Raw genomic sequence first — 19,791 nt, 5'->3', positions numbered from 1 at the left:
TATAACTTTTCAAACAGTTACTTCAAACATCTCAAAGAGCTAACACAAAAACAAGTTATGAATGTGACAGAACTCTATATCACAGAATATATATTTTAAATAGATTCACTTTTCCCTACATGCTGTTCCAAAAAACAGCACAAAATCTCCTTGACATGTACAGGACGTAAAATAAATGATTATTATTCAAAACCAAAAAAACAAAAGGGGGGAGAAAAAAGCTCTTTTAAAAAGAACATAAAAGTCTAAAAGTGGAAAAACTGTAGGTACAAAAAATGCAAATGTAGAACAAAAAAATCATCATAGACATAAATAAAATCATGCTATGATCTGTTAATTTATTCATCTGACTGCATTTGTTTTTACTTGACAAAAACACTGAATGAATGACTCACAACTGAAACAATACCTAGCTAGTACATGGTGCGATAACTGGTCTCACAAATGCAAACTTCGCAAATTTTGCAAAAGCTTGAAGGGATAACACACATGGGCCACAGTCTGAACTTACCATCTCATTAACAAGCCATATGCTCCTTCCTCTCATGTAACCAGTTTGTAGTGTTTCATGTTTCTAGTAATCCATTTTCTTGTGCAAAGCAACTGAAGCAACAAATCAGTGGAATAAAATCACAAATGTGGAAGGCTTGAGTATTTGGCAACGAAATACAGAACCTCCAGACCAAGACAAACATGGGTAAATGTGACATCACAAAATAGACCTTCGTTTTCAGTAATGAACAAAGATGTAATCTGCTTTTTCTGGAAAAAACTGTTCTTGAAAAATGCCAAAGTGATTGTAAAAATTTCCTTTTTGCCATCTGGTATAAAAAATATAGTTATCGCAATGAAGAAAACTGATAAAAATGCCTTCGGAAATCTCAAAAAATAGCTACACTTAAAACACTCTGTGTTTTGGCTTTATTGGCTTTCCGCATACCCTTATATGGGCGTTGGTGGGAACAGGAAGTCCTCAAGGCTATTGGATTGAGGTAAACTCACAGCTGATGATGACGTAGAAAAGTGTACATCCATTAAAAGTTCAGTACAGTCTTCTGAGGTGATGTTGAAACTGAATTGTGAGGAGGTGGAGCTAAATGGCGAAGTCATCCTGAGGGGCGGGGCTAAAGGCGGAGCTTCGGAGCAAGTCGAGGCAATTGACAAGGATAAGCGTGCCGGTGAGGTGTTTCCAGCGTTTGGTGATTGGATTCTTCATCCGGTCCAGGCCCATGTGCAGTTCGTGGATGACGTCGCGGTAACTGTCGCCGATCTGAGCGGCCCACGTCAACAGGAAGTCGTAGGCTGGTTTCCACATGGCCTAAAATGGAGATCAGATAAATGGAGATTATATTATCTCATCGAATTCACAAATATGAACTGTACTCTTCTATACTGAAAGGAGGTTTTGTGTCCTCACCTCACTGTCCACCATCCCGGTTTTGTCTCTGTGTGGAGCCTCGTAGGCCTCCATTTGTTGCTTGGATACGTGGGCGAGTTTTTCAGCGAGTTCCCTCCAGCGAGGCGCCACTTCCACTGCCGTCGTCAGCAACACAAAGTCCATTATGAGTCGGGCCACCAAGCCCTGGCAATCGATCTTCAAAAGAGCCTGAGTAAGAGACAGAAAGAGGAACATTTTTAAAGCATCTACAAACATACAAGAATAACAAAAAAGGCCAACATTGTACATTTGCTGGACTAAAATTTTATCTTTATCAGCTTCACACAAAGTTAAAAAAATTGCACTGCAATTTCACTAATATTTTAAGTCACACTTGCCCTTAAACGTTTGTCTTTTAATTTATATTTCACAAGCAACACCATTAACATTACTGCTGCCCTCTGGCCCTGCATAAAATGTTCATTATATCTCATAATGACACCATTAAAGAGATTCATTAGAACGGTTATTAGGATGAAACTTGTTTCTATAGGGTGGTATATTGAGGTCTTCAAAACATGACTGGAGATCTTTCTAGCACCATAACGGACAATAACGTATTGACACAAATAGGCCTGATGGGATATTTACCATGTAACTGAATTTCTATATAATTTGAAGCAGTTTTTACATGTATGCCAGACTTGCCATTCATTTATTATAAATTATTGTATATTTTCATTCATGTCCTTCAAATTCCCTCTAAACAGAGAAATTGAGATTAAAATCTTTAATTTATTTTTAATATATGAAATATTCCAAAATATACAATGCAATAATGGATAATATACTGGGAACATAGTATTTTTTTCATATAAGACTATATGATAAACACATATAATACTTTTCTACAGTTTAGGATCAGTAGGATTTATGTTTCTCTTAAGGGCTGCATTTATTTGATAAAAAAATAAAATCAGTAATATTGTAAAATATTATTACAACTTAAAATAACTGTTTTCTATTTTATTATATTTTAAAGTGGAATTTATTCATGTGATGCAAAACTGAATTTTCAGCATCATTACTCCAGTCTTCAGTGTCACATGATCCTTCAGAAATCATTCTAATATTCTAATTTGCTGCTCAAGAAACATTCTGATTATTATCAAATTTGAAAACAGCTACGCTGTTTAAAATATTTCTGTGGAAACTGTGAAACTTTTTTTTTCAGGATTTTGAGATAAAAAGTTCAAAAGAAATATTTTCTAACATTATTAATTTCTTTTGATCTGTTGCTTTTGATCAATTGAATGCATTCTTGCGGGGGAGAAAAAGTATTAATTTCTAATAAAAAAATATTACTAACACCATACTTTTAAGTTTTATTTAATTTTTTTCTGTGTAAATTATTAATTTCATAAATATTTTATAATAGATTATAAATGTATATTATTTTTATTTTCTAAGTAAATAATATAAACTGTGATACATTTCCTTCAGGATTCTTTGATGAATAGCAAGCTCAAAATAAATATTTTGTAACATTATAAATGTCTTTTGATCTGTCACTTTGATCCCAAACTTTTAAACAGTATTACCCATTTTTCTGTGTAAATAATAAATATATTAATTTTAGAAATGTATTGTAATATTTTATACTTTAAATATTCATAAACTTTTTCTATATAATAAATATAATACACTAAGTACCATATATATTCATGCAAAACAGCTTAAAATTAAACCAGATAAGTTAAAAACAGCCAGTAATAACACACACACTCACATTCCTCCCAGCACACACATTATAGAAAGTGATCTAACCTCCCACAGGAGTGAAATCTGATTGATACCAAGTCAAATGTGTTTTAAAATAAATGTACAGGTGTGGCAGGAGAACGACAATCCATCCAGTCATGAAGCAAGAATGGATAAGGTACATAAAAAAAATGCAAGGTCAGGAATTTGTAGTCTTTGCTCTGTGGCCTCTACGGATGAGTGACTGAACCCTTCAAAGGACCCGACCTACCCGGTTTCCTGCCACACACACAAACACAGCCATGTTTGGAATGAGAAGGGACCCCTGGGGTCCGGCAGAATGGAGCGGTAATCCCCATTCTCCTTCATGCTTGATGCCGAAGAAGGGAAGAGAGGAAAGAAAAGCACAACTAGAGCCACAGGAGAACTTAAGCTAGATGATAAGATGTATACAATCACGAGAACAGCCTTCCTGTTGGGTAAATAAAGTTGATGACTTCCTTTTCATTGCATTATGAGATACTGTACATGTATAAGTGAGACGAGGGAGGTGGAAACTTCCGAAAAAAAGGGAGTATGGCTTCAAAAGCGCGATAAAGCTGTGAGGCGACTTCAGATTAATTCCCCTGCAGCACTGTGGAATCTTTTGTTTAAGGAACGCATAAATATTCTTTACCGCAACTTCAGAAAGCTTCTGTAAATCTAAACCTAAATGACAGGTACTTTAGTCTGAGGGCGGGGAAAAGCCAAGAAAATGCCCACAGAAGCTAAAAACAGGATTTTGGAATAGGCACCAAAATATAGTTTATATATACTATTTTTAGTTATACTATAACTATTTTAATATAATATAATATAATATAAAAAAATATAAAAATACATATTAATGAGGACCTTGAACTTTGCATTTCGTTTTGTGTGCGGATTTTTTGCCTTGGCTTTTTGTATTTTTCTTCTATTGACCAAATCTACGCAACCAATTATAAACATATTCTTTCTGCTTTACTTAATTGGCGCATCTTTTTTTTTTTTTTTGACCTACAGTATCTGACACCACAGGATGCAAATAGTCTTTTGTATGAATGCTGTAATGCTTTTCTGGAAAAGCAATTTCCATCTATTCCTTATTTCTCTGAGCTTTTCTCAATCTTTCTTTCTCTATCTCTCTTTCAGCACGCTTTAATTTGATTGTGGGCCAATCCACGCCTGATCTTCCAGGCAGACGCCCTCACTGTGTTCTCGGCCAAGAGAAGACTCTTGTTGAAAGCACCCAAGAGGTCTGCTGAATCCTGACATTTGGGATGAGATGGCAAAATGTCACGGTCATTAGAGGGAAAAATACGCTCAGTCGAACAGCCCCGGCGGGTAATTTTCTTTCTTGCCAAATGGCTTTGTAATTTATTGTTGGAAGCCTCACCTCGCATAAATGTTTGCAAGAAATGTACAGCATTGCATTACTTCTCCTAACAACATCCCAGCTAACCTTTAATCAATGACAGATGAGTCTTTCAGATAATTACTTGCAAAGATTTCAAATATGCAATTGTATTTATGTAACCTCTACAACATATTGTAAACCTTTCTACAAAAGATTGCTTCGAATTTACAGACTGTATATTTTTGATTTTTGGTTCATAAGAGTAATTTGTTAGGGGATTTAACTACACCGGTCCCAATTTATGTATTTTATTCGCTAACAAGAATCGCCTCAAAAGAGCCATTGCTTGAGGAATTGGACTACACCAGTTGCGCGTATGAGGACAACATCGTTTACGCTATACTGTATGTTTTTATTCAAGATCTGGATAAAAAAAATCAATAGTTTGGGAATAGTTGTGTTTTTGATTCATTTAAAATAAAACAATCAGCTTATAAAGTGTATGTTTGTGATTTGCTGAAAGAACTGGTTCATAAGAATAATTTATTCAGGAATCAGATTACACAGGTCAAGCTTTATGTTTTTGATTCACTAAAAAATAACAACAACTGGTTCATAAGAATCATTCTTTAAGGAATTTATTTTCATTGGTTGTTTTATGTGCCTTTGATTCTCTAAAAATTATCACCTCTTAAAAGTCATTCCTTCTGGAATCAGACTATATCAGTTGTGCTTTTTATTTTGAATCACTAAAATCAACCAGTTCAAAAGAGTCATTATTTTGGGAAGCAAACCACGGTGGTGAACTTTGTTTAGTCTGACTGGATAAAAATAATTGGTTTATAAGAATCATTTGTTTAAAAATTAAACTACACTGGCTATGGTGGTTATGATTTTGATACACTAAAAAAAATGGATAATGAGAGGCATCTGCTTGGAAATCTGACTACACTGTTTGTTACATGCTTTAACTCACTAAAAAAATCTGGATCAAAAGAGGTGGATCCTGGAAATATAAGAACTGGTTTTACAACATCAGTTGCAATTGCTAAAAAGAATAATTTCATAAAAGTCATTTCTTCAGACTACACCGGTTGTGTGGTTTGTTTTTAGTCAAAAATAACAAAAAGTTAAAATGTGTCATTTGCTACATTATAAGTCTTGATTTAAAAAAAGAAGAAGATCAGAATCAAAAGAGTCATTAGTTTGGGAATCAAACTACAGTGCTGGCATGGTATGTTTTCGATTCGCTAAAGAAAGAAAATTATTTTCTCAAGAATAAGAACACGTCAGTCACACTGTATTTCTTTGATTCACTAAAAAGGATTGCCTCAAAAGAATCATTCCTTCAGGAATCGTACTGCACTGGTTGCACTGCTTGTTTTAATTCACAAACTGGTTCATAGTAATCATTTTTTCAGGAATACTACCACAACCGAGCTGGACCACACAGGACTGGATTTGAACAGTAATGTGAAGAACTGTAGGCGCTATTTATTACTTTCTCCTTGTCAAAGAACAATTTATAGCAATTCCCTTTATAAATGAGTCCTCAATGGTATTTTACTCCAAGTCAGAAAGAATTGGCTCTAAAATGGGTTTATTTACTGTTTGAATGCGTCTAGTCATCCCAGGGTCAAGAGTCTATTTCCAGAGATGGTTTGGTGAACTGGCGCTCTCTGAATAGACTTATATTTATGTATTCACTTCCTGAGCTTTTTCATCTTTGTAAGCCTAAACCAGAAAACTCATACTGTGCACAAAGGGTGGGCGATATACTGGTAGAGATTTCTGATTATCGTCTCTATCGCAGTTACAAGCTCACGTGACGTTGCTGTTCTACGTGGTCATGAAAACATATCGTTTGCACATGTTTTTAAGCATTGCGGTTTAAAAACCATGGGATTTTACGCTGTTGAAATGCAATCAGCAGCGAAAGAAAACTAATTTTGCACACATGTGAAGATGGTGCTCATAGAACACAGGAGTATTGAACACAGTTATTTTTGCCGCTTTACAGGACTTGAACAGTAAAATGCACACACTTGTATCTCAAAATGCCAGTCTTTGCAAGTGTCCTTGTAAACACAGTAATTTAGGTCTTAAGAAGGGCTGTGCAAATAATCGAATGAGATGATCATGCGCATTACTACTAATCACAGTAACGGCTTTACTGACAAAATGCGCATGATCATCACATTCGATTATTTGAACAGCCCTAGTCTTAAATGGAAGCAAACAGCTGAGAAAGAAAACATATGTGTAATATTATATTTGATCCGGGCAGCTCTTAAAGTGACAGCAGTCTAATATTCCTGCTGTCTGTCATTTATGTTAATCAAACGTCAAAAGAGAGAAAATGTTTCACTGCTCTTGACCAAATCACTTTTGTAACTTCAATAAGAAATATATATTTAATTTACACAATGAAGAATATGCAGAAGAACATGCATTTGATTACTTTATACAATGTATGTAGAATTTCTTATTTATTTGTTCTACTGTAGTTTTTTTCCCTATTGCTTGTAATTACATTTAAAAGTTTCTCGTTCTTATTTAATCGTTTACTGATTACTCAGTGAGTTTAAAAAAAATAGTATTAGTTTGTTGTGATATTTAAACTTGTGACAAGACTTATGAAATTTCTATGGTACCAACATTTTTTATTTCATAAAGACCTTATTTAAAGCAAAAATAACCATATATTGTGATGCATATCGTTAACAGGGAATACAATTACTCATATCATGACATAAGATTTTGGTCATTTCACCCACCCTTACTATGCACTTACTACACATACTTAAACGATTACCCATAATGCACTGATATGCTAAAATCAATGTCTATCACTGGATCTGGAATAGCATACAACCATTATTTCTGTCATATAAACATCTGTTTGCACTGATATTCTGCACACTCTGGAATGCTAAAATGCGCTACACACATGCAAAGTATGCTAGCATGCTAATCCAAATATATTTAGCCATGTTTGCTAACTCTAACTCACTTTAAAAGCATCAAGGACTTGGCTGGACTTCTCACAGACTTGTTCTGTCAGATTTAATCACAAACTACATCTTATAAGAATCTCCAGTTTAGTGTCATGAATGAAAACACCATGTCAATGACTAAAGTAGCCTTTAAGTTCTGAGAAATAATTCTTAAGTATTTATTATTCTCAGTTAATGTTGACTTCATCACTTACTAATACATTTATAAAAAGTGGTATCTGTTAAACATTAGTTAACAGACCCAAGCTAACTTTACCTAATAATTAAAAGTTATAATTTTATTAACTAACATTAACAAAGATCAATAAATACTGTAACAAAATAATTGCATTCAATAAAATTTACTAACAATGACCATTAACTAACATTAAACAATGGGACCTTATTGAAAAGTGTCACTGAAATCTCTATTACTTTTACATTTGTAATATTTTTTTCAGGTCTGGAAAAACTATTTAAAAGTCATAAGAAAATATTTATACTGCAACTCGATCATTTCAAGATATCATCTTCCCATATTTGCAACTGACTCACTCCCAATAACTTTAATTTCAGGGAGTGATGGGATGATATCTCAAACGTTCAATTACCAAGTGATCCATCACAGAATCTATCATGCCGTGGAAAACGAATAATAGCTGCTGGATTTATACTGGCCTCCCTTGGCATCCTACCATCACCTGGTTTCCCCCATCATCAGATAGATTAGACCTGCCAAGATCCACCGCTGGCACCACAAGACACCAGATCAGACAGCCCTGACCGAGAGCTGTGAGGTAAATGTGGCTTGTTGTCTGGCGGGTTAAGGAAATAAATTGATGGCAAATGTCTGCTGTCAGAACTCATTGTGCAGAGGGAAAAAGTAACTGTAGGAAATGAATGACCTTTGTCAACAAAACCGGCTTGATCTCAGCTGTGAGATGTTATTTATTACGAGAAACAATAATGTACAGTATGTGGAAAATAATGTGTTTTTTTAACCTTAAACCGCATAAACACATTTCATTACACCAAATACACAAAATAATGTTCTTTTTAGCAACATCATATGACCCCTTTAGTATTTAAACATTCTATCATCTAGCTTTAATTTAATCTATCTTTAATATTCAATATTTCTTAACTTTGAAGTTCATACATTAATCACAAGCTCTTTCTTTTGTTGTGCAAGACAAAAAAAACATCCAAAGATGTATGGGCCCCTTGCTGATATCATTTTAACATACTATCCTTTAGAATCTGCCAATTATAAACCTGCATACTATTTAGAACAGATAGTATGCAAATTAGGATGCAAGTAGGTGAGAGAGAGAGTGAGAAGTCTCAGCTTTTTCCTTTGAAACGCAATAGAGCTACACGATACTGATGAATACAGTAGCAGCCACATAAAGTGTCAATATACTACTTCCACTTACAATAATGACTGTAAAATGAGAGTCAAAAGTGTTGCGGTTAGGATCGAAGAGTCAGAAAAATAATCAAATTTTAGCTATACTACCAGAGGGCAGGGAGAGGTGAAGGTCATGTTTCACATTGATTTCTAAAGAAGCATGTAAAATGTGTCCCACCACACCATGGCTATTTGAGAAAAATGTCAGGGCTCTGACAGTCCTCAGGCAAAATCTGTTGGAAATCTCTTATAAATGCATTATTTAACCCTTAGGGGCAGAGACGGACAGTTTAAACCAGACGGAGAGACAAAACTGTCAGCTTTCTGTTAGCAAATTGAGATAAATTTCATCTAATCGGTTTTAGAAATACCTAGAGATTACAGAGCTCCTCTGTAATTTTACTACAAACAAATATAAATAAGCTATCTTACAACAAAACGCATTGGCTATGCGACTATAGTGAAATTTACACAAAATAAGCAGCAGCAAACCCCCCAAAAAGGTGGCTCACTGTTAGCTGGCGATAACCCCAGTTCTGCCCACTGCAAATATTTAAATCAAGCACATTAAAATGGCTCAGTTTAGCTTGTTTTCTTTACTAGCCTGATGGCCTTGGAGTGCCCCCATGCTGTTTGGTTTTATTTTAGAAGTGTTTGGATACGGCTGAGGCAGCTGCCAAGCTCTTTCAGTCTTTGGAAGCTTCCAGAATGCCTAGCCAACCACCTAGCTTTGAAAATGCACCACTTGCTGAGTAAAGGTGGCAAGCTGCCATTTATGACTTGATAAAACTTAGCTTAATAGGAAAAGTCATATATTTATGGATTTAGGCTAAGCACATTTGCGTGTGTGGAATGTTAACTGTAAATGAGGATACTAAGGCAGCATACAGAATTGTTAAATCACAATACAGATGGGTATTAACTTGAAAGACCTATAAATTGCTATGCTAAGCTTAATAGCTGGCCTGTCAGACTTAATGCTGAGCAAAATTTCTTCCATCTCATTGTCTGCACAACTCAAAATGTCACCAGGCTCAGAAGCATTGGGCGTAATTACCAAACTCAAAAAGACAAATCGCTAAATAATAGCAAGAGCGAGGCAAGGAAAGGCCGTGTGTCCATCAGGGACTACAGGCTGCAATTTCAAAATCGATTCACTCCCACAAAAGACAAGCGGCTATCCTATGACGTCAGACCTTGGGAATAATAGCCTCATCTCTACTTGATGAATGTGTCAGCACTTGAAGCACGGTGGGGAAACAAAGATGAAGCTCCCTCTCAGCAAGGAGAAATATACAGAAACACTGTGAAAGAGATGAGAATGATTGCTAAGGTGTTACACCCTGTAACAGACGCTTACCACCCACTCAAGTCTTGAATAATTTAAATTGAACAAAAGCTCTGCCTGTTGTGAAAGGAAAGATAAAACGGCGATTCCAGTCAGGGATATATTACTTTTACACTGAGGTCAGGGAATAGTCAGAATCCCCATTTGGACTTTTAAAAATACCCAGCAATGTAGCAAAAATGTCATTTGTATTGTTTATCCAAGGTAAGATAAAGCTAACGTTTCGCTAAAGATAAGACTGGAATTATTACAGCTCTACTTGATGAATGTGTCAGCACTTGAAGCACGGTGGGGAAACAAAGATGAAGCTCCCTCTCAGCAAGGAGAAATATACAGAAACACTGTGAAAGAGATGAGAATGATTGCTAAGGTGTTACACCCTGTAACAGACGCTTACCACCCACTCAAGTCTTGAATAATTTAAATTGAACAAAAGCTCTGCCTGTTGTGAAAGGAAAGATAAAACGGCGATTCCAGTCAGGGATATATTACTTTTACACTGAGGTCAGGGAATAGTCAGAATCCCCATTTGGACTTTTAAAAATACCCAGCAATGTAGCAAAAATGTAATTTGTATTGTTTATCCAAGGTAAGATAAAGCTAACGTTTCGCTAAAGATAAGACTGGAATTATTACATCTTTCCTCTCTCTCACTATCCAGCCTGAACAAGTGATAACACATATCTTTCTACATGCAACGTCTCCTCAGATCTGCAAGCCCTGAACTGACAGAAGTGGGGCGCTAACCTGTTTACTTATAAATGGGATATCGGTCAATGCTAGTAGAAAGAGTATGTAAGGTAGAAATAGCTACACTCTCAATATACTCTGCTGTGCTTTTCCTGTGTTCAGTGTTCTTTCCCAATATTGTGTTTCTGTCAACAATAGTGTGGTTGAGTCAAAGGAGTAGTTCACCCAAAAATCACCATCATATCGTTCCAATCAAGTGTAACTTATTTTCTTTTCAATATAATAAAAGTGAAGGGCTGAGGCCTTTCATATCATAAAAAAAATTCCATATGCAGTCTTCTAAAGCCATACAATGAGCAACATTTAAGTTGACATTTAAGAAAGCCATAAAGGTTTGGAACAACATGAGCAAAAGGGGTTAGTAAAAGATGACAGAATTTTCATTTTTAGATCAGCTAATCCTTTAAGGACTCCAAAGAGTTTATATTGCTGGACATTGTGTAGATTAAACAGAGGCAGCTTGTACATTACCAGCCCTGGACATCCTGTGCCCAGTGATAAAAAACTAATACAAGAGCAATCTTTCTTTCAGTCAGCATTCGAGTGAGCCAAGCAGGGTTTTGGCTGCTGTACTTGCAGGTTTCCACAGCTGTACAGATAAGAAAGGCGGCAGAGAGCAGCTAAGTGCACTCTCATCAGAATTAGCCCCAAGCATTAATAAGAGAAAATGCAGATAAGCAGGACTGCATAAAAACGGGTTTAAATCAAATACTTTGTGGACAAATTTCTAATAGTTATCAATTTAGGACAGGGGCATCTACTGCATTCAAAAAGCAAACACAACCACAATAGTTTTCAGTTCAGACAAACCAACACACACACACACACACACACACACACAGAAGCTTACCATCATAAGCTCCTTCTGAAAAGATTTTTTCTCCTTGGTCTCCATGTTGAGGCAATCTTCCTTTAGTTTCTCCAGCACTGAGGCAACCCTCTCTGGCTCACTATCCAGCTCTGCTCTGCAAAAATATGTCAAAGGAAGATTCACATAGCCCAGAGCATCAGCAAATGCTCGCCAGTTTCCCAGATTTTCCATAAGTATTGTCCTCACAGAGGCGTAAATGTAAGTGAGAAATTTGCAGGGCTTCAGGATTTGTTCCATCAGCATTGTGGTTGTAAGTTCTGGCCCACAAAAGTAAATAGGCTTGACCTTTCCCAAGACAAGCACATTTTTTACATGTACAAGCCCAATCTTTCCCTGATAGTATCCAATGTACCACTCTTTGGTCCATAATTGTCCTTTGAGTTTGATCTTCTCCTCACTGAGTAGGGCGATAATATCCCCTTTTTTATATTCCAGCAAGTACTGATTCTTGGTCTGTCTGATAACTGTCTTGATCAGTTTGCCAAATTTCAAGTTGGTAATGCAGCGCTCCTGAAACTGTGGGTATTTGGTGGTGATGGCCAGAGGAGACAAAATTATTTTATCAACTTCCTTTTTCTTTAGGAATCGCCTCTGGCCGTTGTTCCGTATCCCAGTTTTAGGCGGCGGCTGTGGTGTCTGAACGCAAAATTGTGCAAGGATGCAATCCTGATCATCTTTTACCTGGACACGCAACGTGAAGTCAGAAATCTCATCTGCATTCCGAGACGTAATCATGTAGATGAGCCGACTCACCTTGCCTAGTTTGATCTGAAACCCACGAACAACCCTAGCCTGATCATTTGCCTTGACCTCATAATTTGACATGTTGGAGTACATGCCTATCTGCAAGTCCTGTGGTCTGCCAAGGATAAATTGGTGCTTCCCCCACAGTTGTAGGGCAACAGGAGGGGCAGACTTTGCTTGTTTCCCAACTTCACTAACTAGAAGAGTCTTGGGGGCACAGTCATGGCCAAAAATTGCCACCACAGTCTTAAAAGATGGATGAATGTGTTTGGGCCCATAGAGACCCAGTGTAACTTTCTTCATCATATGATCCCAAACAGTTGAATTGAAGAAAATATGTTGGGTCTGGACAATAACTGCTACATACATGCAGGGCTCCAAGTTGTCCAGCTGAACCTGAATTGTATCACCATAAATGTAAGCTTGTGGAACAGGAGAGTAAGGACCCTCTTTGCAATCACTTCTTACACACAAAACCTCCGCCATTTGACTTTCTGTCCTAGTTGCAACGGATACCTTCATCTCTAAGGTAATGAATGACTTTATCTCCATGCTGCTCAGTTTGATTTCAACCACTGGACTGACAGTCGAGCATCTGTCATTGTTTAGCTCCAAGGGAGGATCTAGTAGAGCCTTCATAGAGATTTGTTGAGTGTCTCCCACTGCAACATGGCCTTCAGGAACATGAATACTGATATTAGTATCTGGTAGCTGGACTGCCCCTCCACAACTGTCCAATTTGCAAACAATGTTGGTCTCTACTGGTTGTGTTTGACCCCAGCCTGGGTTCTGCCCAAGGGACTCAAGGTCATGGCAAGATCGTGCCAACTTTCGGTGGTTTAGCCATGCTGTCCTAAAGTCCTCTCTGTTCTGAAACTGCTCCGGTGAGGGAGCTTTAAGCCCTGTAAAAAACCCTGACGAAGGCAATGGAGGATTTGACTGAGATTGTAAGATAGATAACTCCGATAAACTGTAAGATCTCTTGCTTCGAAAAAAGGGATTGTCCTTGCGAATCATCTGCAAGGCTTCAAAATCAGCGCTGGTGGATGTTCCATCAAAGACACTATTGCTGTACCCTTTTGTGTTGCTGGTGGTGGAGATGGGGGCTGAAGGCAAGTCAAACAAAAGCAAATCCATGCTGTTGCATTGGTTCACCTTCTCATTGCTGTTCTGATCAAGAACATCATCCATGGACCCATTTAGGAATGGGTTGGTTGAGGAGAGCATGGAGAAAGGGTTGTTGTTGTCATAAGGCAGGGAGGGCTTCAGCGACATTCCAGTCCACTCCCCCAGCAGGTCCAGCTCTTTTGCTCCCTCCTCCGAGCAGTCCCCAAGATTGTCAATCATCCCACTGTCACTTAAAGATGAGTTCCTATAGTTTATCGGCTGGACGTACGTCGAAGGGATGTATCCCATTTCTCGGTTGTTGTGGGCATACCACCATTCCCCACCAGACGTGTCCAGCACATAGAGATGATCCCCTTTGGAGAACTTTAGAGTGGTAAAACTGGATGGACAGTAATCCTTTATGGCGACCACTTCCCGTGCAGTTCCAAATGATGTTGAGGGGGCCAAACGCAAGGCACTGGGAGAAGGCACTGTAGAGAGAAACATATTAATAAGAATTACTCATTTGTAATGCATATAGCACAACCAAATCAAATGCTTTCTTAGTTTATTTGCAGTACAATAAACTGACCTTTGACATCTATGAGACTCGCCTCAGTCACTCCCTCATCAAGGTCAATAAGAGTGCCCTCTGATTTACATCTAGGGAGCACATTGTTGTTGTTGGTTATTCTGATCCTGTGGGCGGCCATCTTGCATTGGTTACGCTATTTCACCATTGCTCCAAACCTGACAATCAAACACTGGCAGTTTTCCATTTTTTCCTGCTGGGAAAACAAAAAGGACAGGGACAGTCTTGATTAGCTTTGTGTGGCAGGACAAACGCTTGACGCACTGAGAATAATGAGACACGCTGCAATCAGATTATTGGATCATTAAGGCAAAACTCTTCAGAGAGATTGTAGCTAGAGATTAGTGTGGTATAGCTAAAGGGACAAACTGGGACAAGATGTAACTCAAATCTACTGCATGAGATTAAGAGATATTTAAAGTTGATTACTTTTAATCTGTCTTGGAAGAGGTTTACGCATTGTTGTCTATTTAGAAGTTGAGTCAGAAACTGTTGGCTTAGAAGTCAAGAAAAGCTATTTCCAGATGCTGGTAAATTCTGAACGTCTCAAGTATGAATAATGCTCTTTGTTCATTTTATAACATTCACTGTTGTCACAACTAAGTTTAACTGAAGAAATATATGACCAAGGGATGACAATTAGGGAAAATTCATCAGATGTTACATTAAGGCATCTTCGGCCATATCAAGGTGCTGTCATCTTCTGAAATATCCATGTGTTCCATCTATGACCTTCACTTTTACTTTACTTAATCTCTGGCATATTCAAATTGCTGGTAAAGTGCTCCTTGTGGCAATGCATTATGAATAGCAGTTGAAATGTGCAGTTACACTTACAGTTGTTTGACCAAATTTTGTAGGAAATATCCAGTCATTTAACTAGGGAATCCACTCAATCTGGTGTGTCACATGAGGGCAAAAAAATAAAAAATACACAGATTTCACTAATGTTTAAGTCAGTCTCGCAAATTCGTCACATAGACCAACAACAGAAAGTTTTTTGATTTGAAATTGATGTAAACCACATTTACACCTTTTTTGCCAACAAAATTACAATGAAATGCTGCTAATGTGACCACACCTTGACATTTCACAGTTGTAGGAAATATCCAGTCATTTAACTAGGGAATCCACTCAATCTGGAGTGTCACGTGAGGGCAAAAAAAAAAAAAAATACACAGATTTCACTAATGTTTAAGTCAGTCTCGCAAATTCGTCACATAGACCAACAACAGAAAGTTTTTTGATTTGAAATTGATGAGCCGTTTTAGGTAGGCGTGGTTAACTCTTAACTATTATAAAGAATATCTCTTTGGATTTGAGACTTTAGTCTTTGCAACTTTACAGATCTTCTTTATGCACCAAGAGCTTGTAACACTCCAAAGAGAAAGAAAAATTGAAATCGCATCATATGACCCCCTTTAGAAAGTATTCAGTGTTGATTTGCACTGCAAGAACGGTTAACAGAACTTAACTCAGAAACAGAACCTTAAAGATGGGGTAAGCGATTTCTGGTAGCCAATATTGCCATTTGAAATCACCAAAACGAACACGCCCCTACCCCAAAAGGTTCTTGCCCCTATTTTGATAGCTCCGCCCCACATATACGTATGCAACCCAGGCAACGATTAGTTCTGTGAAACCAAGCAAAATCAATGTTACACCGTGTCTACACCGGACGCGGGTAGCACGGCACGACAAAATACTATGGAACTCATTATAATCAGTGATGCTGTCTACACCATAGATATATATATATCTATGGTCTACACTGGATGCGGCGCAGCACGACACGACAAATTCCCGACAGAAAACTGCTGCTGCGTTCTATTCCTGACGTTTTTCCTCTTTTGTTTTTTTATCCGCCATCTCTGTCTTTCTGTCGCTCGGCTCGCTAATGTCCATCCTGTGCACTGAACGTTCTCTCCTCCACATCATGAGTAGACACGCCCCTTACTGCTGGTTGGCTACAAGTTTGTTTTGCTAGTCGGCCCGAATCAGTTTTCTACAGTGTTTTTGAAAAAGCGCTTACCCCACCTTTAACACACAAACTTTAGCAATTACATTCAACTTTTTGGTGACAAAAATGCAAAGTTTTAACATAAAAAAACAAAGACAAATGATTTCATTTCATTAACAGTTTCAAAACACACTTTTTTCCCACCAATATGGCACAATGTTAACACTTTTAAGAAAGTATTGAGTATTGTTTTGCACTGCAAGAACTGTTAATAGAATTGAAATCAGAAACAGAAACAGAAACAAACATTAGCAAGCTTTTCACATATAAAAAGGCAATTTTTTACATTAAAAAAGCACAAAAGACAATAAAAATTGTTCCAAACAACATGGATGGAACAAAACAAAAAAACAACACTCAATACTTATCAAACAGTTTATGAGAACTGTTAATGGAACTTGAATGAGAAAATGAACCTTGCAATTCCCATGTAGTCAACATCCCCATAGTACACAAATATTAGCAATTATGGAACTTTTTTATAAAAAAATAAATAATAATAAATACTGTAAATAAGAAAAAGATGATTTTGCTTCCACTAGCAGTTCTTAAACATGCATTTTCCACCAACATGGACAGAATGACAATGCAACTCAAAGCAACACTCAATACCTCCCCAAAAGTACTAAAATAATGGTTAATGGACCTGGAATGGGAAACTAAACCCCGCTATTCCCATATAGCAACATCCCTGTAATATTCAGCCAGAGAAATGTTTCAAACCATCCGTCGACAACATGAAACACTGGTAATCCATGACTCTCGGGTGTCCCATAAGACATGAGAACTCTTATCTCGGATGCAGCACGCAACTCAACGAAGATGAGTGAAAAGCACTTCAAGCTTGAGGCCAGGGAATTTAGATGCTCTTAGATACATTGTTAGCTCTGCGGAAACCTCATGAGTTTAAACTCAAGCACTTCTCCTTAATCATCGTCCTTCAGACAGCTTCATACAGATAAACCTCAGTGTTTGGCTGAATTAATTAATTCAAACAGAGCGGCATTACCACATCCATATAAAACCAATCCTTCCACCCTGCGTTAAAACACCTGTCATTTCAAATGAATTACTATTATTACATTTCCAAAACGTGGCATTGAGACAATAGCTGAGATAACATGGCACATTATGGCCTGCGGTTATACAATTTTATCATTAGTTTCAATGATGATATGAAAGAGTTTTACTTTGACAAGCTAATTGGGTGAAGAAGGCGAGTGGGATTTCCGCCAACAGCTAATCACGTGGTAAATATGACCACCTCGTATATAAATGACCCTTCTACAGAGGACAAAGCAATTTCTCCCTCCACTGCCCTGCAGTCCATACTTCACCACTGACTCTAAAACAAAAGGTTTACTCAGGTAAAGTGCAGGGGGGTGTGGGTGGAAGATAATATTTCAAAGAGCCCATAAGAGGTTAATTTCAGGAGTTCATTAATTGACCGACTTCATTTGTCATCTCTGTGTGAATAGGTCATTCGACCTGACAAGGTTCAGCTATTGCAAATGAGTCTGACATTACAAGCCTCTTTATCAAACATATTCCTCAGAGAGAGAGAAAAAAAATCTTTTTGACTAAGGATGAGTCGAGTGAATGAACAAACAAACAACAACCAATAAATCAAGTAACTGGCATGTAAGGCTGACAATTTTTAAGTTTTATATACATACACACACACACACCTTTAAAATAAAAATAAAAGTGCCATATAAAATATGCTTTACATTATATATGTAGTATTTTAATGTAAAATGTAAAATTTTGATGTATTAATTTTATAATATATATATATATATATATATATATATATATATTAATATATTATACATATATTATAATATACAGCGGGTAAAATAAGTATTGAACACATCAACATTTTTCTCAGTAAATATAGTTCTAAAGGTGCTGTTGACATGAAATTTTCACCATATGTCGGTAACAACCCAAGTAATCCATACATACAAAGAAAGCAATAAAAATAAGTTCAGAAATTAAATTATGTGTAATAAAATGGAATGACCCAGGGAAAAAGTATTGAACATGCTTACTGAAATTTATTTAATACTTTGTACAAAAGCCTTTGTTGGTAATGACAGCTTCAAGACGCCTCCTGTATGGAGAAACTAGTCGCATGCATTGCTCGGGTGTGATTTTGTCTTCAAATCTTAAAGGTTCTGTGGGCCTCTTCTATGAACTCTACTCTTTAGTTATTTCCATAGATTTTCTGTTGGATTCAAGGTGATTGGCTGGGCCATTCTAGCAGCTTTACTTTCTTTCTCTGAAACCAGATGAGAGTTTCCTTGGCTGTGTGTTTGGGATCATTGTCTTGCTGGAATGTCCACCCTCGTTTCATCTTCATCATTCTGATAGATGGCAACAGATTTTTATCAAGAATGTCTCGGTACATTTTTCCATTATGGCATCCAAAAAGTACAATTTGTGTCTCATCTGACCAGACTATATTCTCCCAGTATTTCACAGGCTGGTCTAAATGTTGTGCAGCAAATTTTAAACGATTTTAAATTGTACTTATTATTTTCTTTGAAACAATTGTACCTTCTAATTCCAGGTATTTCTAAAGCTCTCCACAAGTGATCCTTGGCTCTTAGAAAACTCTTCTGATAATTATTTTCACTCCTCTGTCAGAAATCTTGCGAGGAGCACCTGGTCGCGGCCGGTTTATGGTGAAATTATGTTCTTTTAACTTCCGGATTAAAGCCCCAACAGTGCTCACTGGAACATTCAGAAATATAGAAATGCTTCTGTAACCAATGCCATCAGTATGTTTTGCAACAATAAGGTTGTGAAGGTCTTGAGAAAGCTCTTTGCTTTTACCCATCATGAAATGTTTCTTGTGTGACACGTTGGTCATGAGACACCTTTTTATAGGCCATCAGTTGAGAATGAACCAGCTAATATAAATTTCCACTGACAAGGGGCAGGATTGCTTTCTAATTACTAGATTTCTGCTGGTGTCTTGGCTTTCCATGCATTTTTGCACCTCCCTTTCTTCATGTGTTCAATACTTTTTCCCTGTATCTACTTTATTACACAGAACTTAATTTCTGAACTTATTTCTTTTGCTTTCTTTGTATGTATGGATTACTTGGTTTGTTACCGACATCTGGTGAAAAGTTCATGTCACCAGCACCTTTAGAAATATATTTATACATACATATTCACAAATATTAAATTTCATAAAAATTAATAGATATATATAGGCCTATAGGTTTTATATATATATATATATAGATATATATATTTATATATAAGATATATATAGCGGTCAAACGATTACTCGCATACAAAATAAAAGTTTACATAATATGTGTGTGTACTGTGTGCATTTATTATGTATGTGTATGTGTGTGTGTGTGTGTGTGTGTGTGTGTGTGTATATATATATATATATACAGTGGGGAAAAAAAG

The 19,791-nt window shown here is 36.9% G+C and overlaps 1 protein-coding gene across 2 annotated transcripts in view; it reads right to left on the bottom strand.

Annotated features, from left to right (window-relative positions):
* Nucleotides 1-257: 257 nt before the first annotated feature.
* Nucleotides 258-19,791, bottom strand: part of LOC107571706 (SH3 domain-binding protein 4-A) — a 33,650-nt gene continuing 14,116 nt past the window's right edge. Inside the window, exons 2-5 of one of the 2 annotated variants that reach the window (XM_016258035.1) lie at nt 14,337-14,532; nt 11,873-14,235; nt 1,418-1,606; nt 258-1,318 (exon numbers count right to left, since the gene is read on the bottom strand). In XM_016258035.1, coding sequence (XP_016113521.1) covers nt 1,094-1,318; nt 1,418-1,606; nt 11,873-14,235; nt 14,337-14,457 — 2,898 coding nt within the window. In that variant the 5' untranslated portion in view covers nt 14,458-14,532 and the 3' untranslated portion in view covers nt 258-1,093. The remainder of the gene's footprint in view (nt 1,319-1,417; nt 1,607-11,872; nt 14,236-14,336; nt 14,533-19,791) is intronic. The other variant, XM_016258036.1, reaches the window with a different exon arrangement.

Source organism: Sinocyclocheilus grahami, unplaced genomic scaffold (assembly GCF_001515645.1).
Source record: "Sinocyclocheilus grahami isolate Dianchi unplaced genomic scaffold, SAMN03320097.WGS_v1.1 scaffold1637.1, whole genome shotgun sequence".
NCBI classification, from domain to species: Eukaryota; Metazoa; Chordata; class Actinopteri; order Cypriniformes; family Cyprinidae; genus Sinocyclocheilus; species Sinocyclocheilus grahami.
The sequence above is the reverse complement of the archived record's forward strand: the minus strand, read 5'-3'. Positions and strand labels throughout refer to the sequence as shown.